Here is a 7,660-nt window from a genome sequence, read left to right on the forward strand (position 1 = left end):
TATTATCATTATTATTTCAAACAATACAATCGGAATATCAGCTTCTCCTCACCCGAGCGCGAGACCAACGGCGGCCCGGAAGTCCCGCCCTTCCCCCCCACCGCCGGCCGAACCGCGGCGTCCCCTTCCGAGCCCGCCGGCGTCACTTCCGGGCGGCGAGGCGCGGCGGCGGCCGCCATCTTGCGCGGCTGGAGGGCGGGAGGGCGGGGGAGGAAGCGGTGCCGGGCCGGCGGCGGCCTCCCTCCGCGGGTCCACCCATGGCCGGGCAGTTCGACGCCGAAGACCAGGCGAGCTGGTACTGGGGGCGGCTGAGCCGCGCCGAGGCGGTGGGCCTCCTGCAGGGGCAGCGCCACGGCACCTTCCTGGTGCGCGACTCGGGCACCATCCCCGGCGACTTCGTCCTCTCCGTCTCCGAGAGCTCGCGCGTCTCCCACTACATCGTCAACAGCGGCGGCGGAGGAGGAGGCGGAGGCGGCGGCGGCGGCCCGGGTGAGTCGGCCGGCCTGCTTGTCCTCCCCCCCGCCCGGCGGTGCGTGGGGGGGGGCTATCTCTGCCAGGCCTGCAGAAGGGGCCTCCCCACCCCCACCCACCCACCCACCCCGCGGGCAGGGAGGCGCCGGGTCTGCTTTTCCGCTCCGGATCCGGCAGCTTTTGCACGGCTCCGTGCCCGCAACTTCGTGCCCGTAACTGCCGAAAGCCGAGCTGGGCAGAACTCGGGCGCGTTGGCTCCGGTTGGGCTCGGTGGGGTGGGGCTGGCGTGCCTTGGGCCCCCCCGGCCGAGTCTCCTCCGACACCCGCCCCCTTGGTGGCTAAGAGTGCCTCCTTCCCCGCGTAGAGGGGAAGGGAGAAAGTTTTTAGTGGCAAACAAAATATTTTTTGGGGGGGGGTCATTTGGCACGCTTTCATCCGAAAGATCTCCTCTGTGGATTTTGCTGGTTTCCTCAATTGTATGTATTATCCCCAGTCGCACTAATGTAAGTTGCTTCGTAGTTGCATTCTTGCACATTTCACTTGTAAAGAGCCGCTCGTTGTGCTGGCGCTGTGCCTTGGACACGTGAAGCTGCCTTCTGCTGAATCGGGCCCTCGGTCCGTCAAAGTCAGTATTGTCTACTCAGACCAGCAGCGGCTCTCCAGGGTCTCAGGCAGAGAGTCTTTCACATCACCTACCTGCCTAGTCCCTTTAACTCACTGGTTCCCAACCAGGGGTCCGTGAGAACTAAATTAAGGTCCGCGAAACAAAGTTATAAACCCATAATAAATTAATATTTTCAATTAAAAGTTCTCTATTATAAAATATATATTCAAATATTATTCTAAGTTTAATGTTTAACTAACAGTTATGATTAAAGTTTATTTTCAAATTCTTGGAATTTTTATTTTGAACCTTGGGGTCCCTGCACCGAACAAAAAAGTCCTAGTGGTCCCTGGTCAAAAAAAAGGTTGGGAACCACTGCTTTAACTGGAGATGCCGGGGATTGAACCTGGGACCTTCTGCATGCCAAGCAGATGCTCTACCACTCAGCTACGCCCCTTCAAATTGGCCTATTGAACACATGAAGCTGCCTTCTACTGAATCAGACCCTTGGTCCATCAAAGTCAGTATTGTCTACTCTGACCGGCAGCAGCTCTCCAGGGTCTCAGGCAGAGGTCTTTCAGATCCCCTACTTGCCTGGTCCCTTTAACTGGAGCTGCTGGGGATTGAGCCTGGAATCTTCTGCATGCCAAGCAGATGCTCTACCGCCGAGCCACGGCCCTTCTTTGGTAACAACATCAGAAGATGCCAACTGGATCAAGCCAACTGTCCCATCTAGTTCAGCCTCCTGTATGCTTCAGTGCAAGTCAGGAAATCAACAAATTTTGCTGTGTTCCCTCCCCCCCCATTGCTGTTATTCAAAAGTACCTTGCAGTCATATAATCTATTAACCATTATTGCATCCTGACACAGTGAATTTCACGATTTAATCATGGCCTGCATGAAAATATTATTTTATTTTGTAAATCCTGAATCTACCGCCCACCAGTTTTATTGGCTTACTCCAGAGCGGGAGGAAAAGTTACCAAAGCCATACATAATTTTCTAAACTACTGTCATGCCCCACCAAACAAATTTTTTTAAATGAAAATGCTCCCAAAATCCCTGAGCAGAAATTAATGGTGAGTAGGAACATGTTACCTTAGCATTCCATCATCTGCACTAATTAGTATTCTGCTGTTTGGAGCTTTGCCTGTTAAATAACACAGTCCATGTTAACAGCTGTATCCCCCCCCCCCAAAGGTTGAGGTTCCCTCTTAAAAGTCTTCAACTGACTTTTTTTTTTTTTTTACTTTGCTTTGGTGGCTGTTGTTCAGGTGCGGTGTAGGGCAAGCAACCTGTGGGCTGTATGTGATGTAGTCGTTGGCCTGGAATCACAGCTGGCAGGAAGTGTCCACATAACAAATTTGGTTGGATTTGCTCCCGTTGAACTAAGGGTCAAAACACAAGATGCAGGTTTTAGCATTTAAAGCCGTCATTATGTGTCCACCAATTGGAGGGGGGAGTCTACGTTTCCCAGTTGAGCCCATTAAGATCATTAAGGGAGACCCAGCCTTGTGCAGAGACACTGGCAAGAATAAGAAGCTAGATATTATCACGGTGGAACTCAGGAATTCCCTGTGCCCAGAGAATCTTGGGACCACAGTTGCCCTTGTTTGTACAAATCAGGCCAAGTCATTTTTGTGCAATTTTGTTTTAATTGTGTCAGATAGATAGATGTTTTATCTGGCCAAGGACCGCAAATAAACTAGTGCTTTAATTATGTCATTTATTTTATGATGTTCCCATTATGATACTCTTCTGGTCGTAATTGTTATCAGAGGGCCCCTCCCTGCTTGGATCTCGGCATTCAGGATATCTTGTCCTGAGAAGAGGGGCTAAAACATTAACTCATCAATGGGGACTTACATTAGGAAAGGTGGGGGAGAGGAAAGACTTTTTTTTTTTAACTAAACCTCGTTGAGCAATAAGAGAAAGTAGTATTGGAATGTAGTAAATAAATATTTATGTTGGTTTGAACTTGTGTTTTAAACATGGGAACTAATCCTTATTTTTACAGGTGTGTATGGAATACAATTATTATATAGTGTCTGTCTTGTCATATTTTTAGTATGTTTCTTGAGTAATTTTTGGTTCCCCCCCTCCTCCTCAGGGCTGAATCCTTCTAGATTCCGGATAGGTGATCAAGAGTTTGACTCACTACCAGCCTTACTGGAGTTCTACAAAATACACTACTTGGACACTACAACCTTGATAGAACCTGTACCAAAGTCTAAGCATAACAGTGATGTGGTATTGAGGCAGGAAGAAGCAGAGTACGTGCGTGCCCTTTTTGACTTTAATGGCAATGATGACGAAGACCTTCCATTTAAAAAAGGAGACATACTGAGAATCTGGGAGAAGCCCGAAGAGCAGTGGTGGAACGCAGAAGACAGTGAAGGGAAGCGGGGGATGATACCTGTTCCATACGTTGAGAGGTATAGACCAGCCTCTACTTCGGTATCTGCTCCAATTGGAGGTAACCCGGATAGTTTCCACCCACAGCCATTGGGTGGGCCGGAGCCAGGTCCCTATGCCCAGCCCAGCATCAACACTCCGCTCCCCAACCTCCAGAATGGGCCAATTTTTGCCCGGGTTATCCAGAAGCGGGTCCCTAATGCCTACGACAAGACGGCCTTGGCTTTGGAGGTACATAATGGGCAAAATGTAGTGAGAAGAGAGTTGTTTGAGAGTTTTGTGTTTCTAACACCTGGCATTCCCAAGGGGACATTAGTAATGCAGTCTTTGTTTTTAAAAAAATGTGTTTGAGAAGCAAGAGTGGGGCTTGGGGGCATAATTCCTGTCCTTGCTACCAGTGCTGTGCAAAGAAGAGTTTCTTTCCCATGTCTTCTTGTATCGTTTGTCGTGATATAACACTTGATTGTATTATTGGGTAGGGGGTGGATACTGGGTTATATTCTGTCTTCAGTCCCAAGGGGGAGGGCGTCTTTCAATTCACGTGTGATTGACACTTTATATTTTCAAGACAACTTCCATCTCCCACCCTGCTGGAAGTGTGTTGTTCTCTGGTGTGAGGTGAATCAATCCTGCTTGCGTACTTCCTGAAAGTCTGAGGCACCCCCCTTTTTTTTGTGCGGCTGATTCCAATAGAAAACTTTGGGTGTGCAACTTTGATCAGGCTTGCAAGCAGCTCCCCTCTCTCTGGGAATCCCTGACTGAGTATCCAGGTATTGCTGCAGCTGATGCTATTGCAGGCCCCAAGCAGGCTGGTGAAGGGGCAGTTTGTCTGCAGCCAAGAAGCAAAGCTGCTTGTGTTCTCTCATCCTGGCCAGGAAGCACAGAGTGGGGATTGTGATGCTTGCCCATCATTATCCCATTATCAAAGCAAGGATTGGAAATTTAGAGCTTTACAATTTATTAATTTTTTTGCTGTCAAGTCACAGCTGACTTACGGCAACCCCATAGGGTTTTCAAGACAAGACACACAGAGGTGGTTTGCCATTGCCGGCCTCTATCTCATGACCCTGGTATTCCTTGGAGGTCTCCCATCCAAATACTAGGCAAGGCCAACCCTTAGATTAAAACTATTATTATTATTTGGGCTCTTTAAATTTTTATAGCCTTGAATGTTGCCCCCCCCCTCAATCACATCAGCATGGTGTAGTGGTTAAGAGCGGTGGACTCCAATCTGGAGAACTGGTTTGATTCCCCACTCCTCCACATGAGCGGCGGACTCTAATCTGGTGAACCGGGTTGGTTTTCCCACTCGTACACATGAAGCCAGCTGGATGACCTTGGGCTGGTCACAGCTCTCTTAGAGCTCTCTCAGTCCCACCTACATCACAGGGTGTCTGTTGTGGGGAGGGGAAGTGAAGGTGATTGTAAGCCAGTTTGATTCTCCCTTAAGTGGTAGAGAAAGTCGGCATATAAAAAACAACTCTTCTTCACATCACATTACTAGGGAAGAAAATAGCATGCCTCTAGCTGGGCTATTATAGTCCTAGTGTCTGAGTTTATTGCAGTAAATTAGTAGAATATGGGCCACTGAGTGAAAAGGCATGAGAGTAGCAGCGTAGGTTTGCAGAAAACAGCACTGGTGGCCTTAGGTTTGATTTTCAAGGAACAGGCTCAGAGCAGGGAATTGCAAGCGTCTCTCCTCCCCTGCTGGCCCAAATAACCTGGCCTGATATCCGTTGGATGTTGTAGATCATATTGTGTGCTGAGAGATTATTGATTTACTGAAAAAGAAGAAGAGTTGGTTTTTGTATGCCAACTTTCTCTACCACTTAAGGGAGTCTCAAACCGGCTTACAGTCCCCTTCCCCTCTCCACAACAGACACCCTGTGAGGTAGCTGAGGCTGAGAGAGCTCTACAGAGCAGTGACTAGCCCAAGGTCACACAGCTGGCTTCGTGTGTAGGAGTGGGGGACAAATCCATTTCACCAGATTAGCCTTTGCCGCTCATGTGGAGGAGTGGGGAATCAAACCCGTTTCTCCAGATCAGAATCCACCGCTCCAAACCACCGATCTTAACCAGTACACCACACTGTGATTTGATGGGGGGGGGGCAGCATTCAAGGCTATAGAAATTTTAAGAGTCTGAATAATAATAATAATAATAATAATAATAATAATAATAATAATAGTTTTAATCTAAGGGTTGGTGTAGTGATCAAATGGACTGGTTTAAGCTCCACATCTTTCTTGTGTTGACGATGCAGGCTGTTTTGTCAAAGGGGTTCAGACCTCCTTACTTGATACTGATTCCAAATGGTTCCACTAGCTCTTTGAACAGACCTGCAAGACCCTGTCATTGATGTGGCAAGCAGCTATTCCTGCCACATCAGGAAGGCTGGTTTGCCACGCCAAGAGTAAGCCGCCACCCCTTAACCAGTCTCTCACCTGGTTTTACTTCTTTTGATGCCTTGTGTGGAACGGGGCCACGTCCGAGCAGAGCTGTTCAGAGAATGATGAAGTCACCTGCGGTGTTTAACAGTGGTGCATTTCTCCTTGGTCTGCAGGTTGGAGAGCTAGTAAAAGTCACAAAGATTAACATGAGCGGCCAGTGGGAAGGAGAGTGCAGCGGCCGGCGAGGTCACTTCCCGTTCACCCACGTCCGGCTGCTCGATCAACAGAACCCAGAGGAGGATTTCAGCTGAGTGTGGCTCAAACTGCTCTGCTTACGGATGGGAATAAACACAGTGTTTTACCGCGGCTGCCACGTAGACAGCTCTACTGTCTATCCAGTGCTTCAGCAAGTATCCTGATTCGCATAAAGTGTCCCCAGGACCGTACGCCCACCATTCTTTAAACAAGACTTGTATCTTCAGGATACCAAATTCTGTGGCTTCGAAGACATCGCGTTCTCACTTGCAGTAGGACGAGAGAGCTGATGTGGATTCTTGGTTCTGGCTTTCCCTGATCCCATGGCTTCCTCTGTAGGCAGGAAACCAGAACGGTTAGTAGGACACTTGCAAGTTGCTAACCCTGGAGCTTCCCTTCTTTGGATTAGACTTCTATTGTAACGTCTGTTATAACTGCTTATTGCATAAATAAACTGCACAGTGCAGGTAATCTTTTTTTTTACATAATACTGAGATAGCTACAGCATTACTACTACCATATTAAATGGGTTACAGGCAAAATTAAGGTCAAGGTTTTAGTACTGACTTTCGAAGCCCTAAGCAGTCTGGGCCCACGGTGCCTCCCGAGACGTCCCTCAAAGAGTGCTACGCTCAGCAGGGAACAACTTACTGGTGGTCCCTGGCCCAAGAAGCATCCGGCTGTCCTCAGAGCCAAAGGCTTCTCGGCTCTGGCCTCGGCCTGGTGCAACTCTTATCAAGTGACCCGATACAATTCCGCAGGGCCTGTAAGACTGAAATGTTCCGCCGGGCCTGCGGTTGAGGACAGCGACGATTTCCATCACAGCTGACCTCCCTCCCCTCCCTTTTACCTACTTCTATTCCCCACCCCTTCCCTCCTTGAGGGTACCTTATTGTTCCTCCCTTCCCTTATTCTTTCCCCTCTTTAATTGGTTCCCCGCTATTATGGTTTAAAGGCACCATTGGGATTTTAAGCGATACTGAGGGTTTTTAATTATAATTGGATGTGACTTTAATTGTTATTGGAATCTGCTGTGAGCCGCCCTGAGCCTGACTTGGTCTGGAAAAGGCGGCATAGAAGTCGAAAGAATAAATAAATAATAAATAAAATCCTGTTCTTCAGAATTAAGGTTCTAGAAATTGGTCCCCACTACTGTCATAGCTGATAGCTGATTTAATTTGAGATAGCCGTTCTACATGGAGTGCTAAACCTCCCTTTTAGTGCAGAGAACTACGTTCGTTGCACTTTATTCTTTAATATGTAGCGGTAAGATTATGAGTTACTAAAACTGCTACAGAGCTCAGCACTACACTCCAAAGGTAACTTTAACCACTGTAGAAAAGAGAGCACCTGAAAACCTTGTAAGGTACTTTCGCTCATCCAATATAGCGTGACAAATGTCACCACCGTTAACTAAGATAATTTTTTGTCTCTTTTAAAATTGCCGTCTGGAACTGTTCTGTTTCCATCTGTTAAACATTACAATGGTAGCTTCATGAAGATTTTATTTTTAATAAACGAATGG

The 7,660-nt window shown here is 47.9% G+C and overlaps 1 protein-coding gene across 1 annotated transcript; it reads left to right on the plus strand.

The window, feature by feature from the left end:
- The first annotated feature begins 221 nt into the window (after positions 1-221).
- Positions 222-6,227, plus strand: CRK (CRK proto-oncogene, adaptor protein). Its single transcript, XM_056865127.1, has 3 exons — positions 222-489; positions 3,186-3,721; positions 6,054-6,227. The coding sequence occupies exons 1-3, from the start codon at positions 258-260 to the stop codon at positions 6,189-6,191; spliced, it is 906 nt and encodes a 301-aa protein (XP_056721105.1). The 5' UTR covers positions 222-257; the 3' UTR covers positions 6,192-6,227.
- The last annotated feature ends 1,433 nt before the right edge of the window (positions 6,228-7,660 follow it).

This window comes from Euleptes europaea, chromosome 19 (assembly GCF_029931775.1).
Source record: "Euleptes europaea isolate rEulEur1 chromosome 19, rEulEur1.hap1, whole genome shotgun sequence".
Classification (NCBI taxonomy): Eukaryota; Metazoa; Chordata; class Lepidosauria; order Squamata; family Sphaerodactylidae; genus Euleptes; species Euleptes europaea.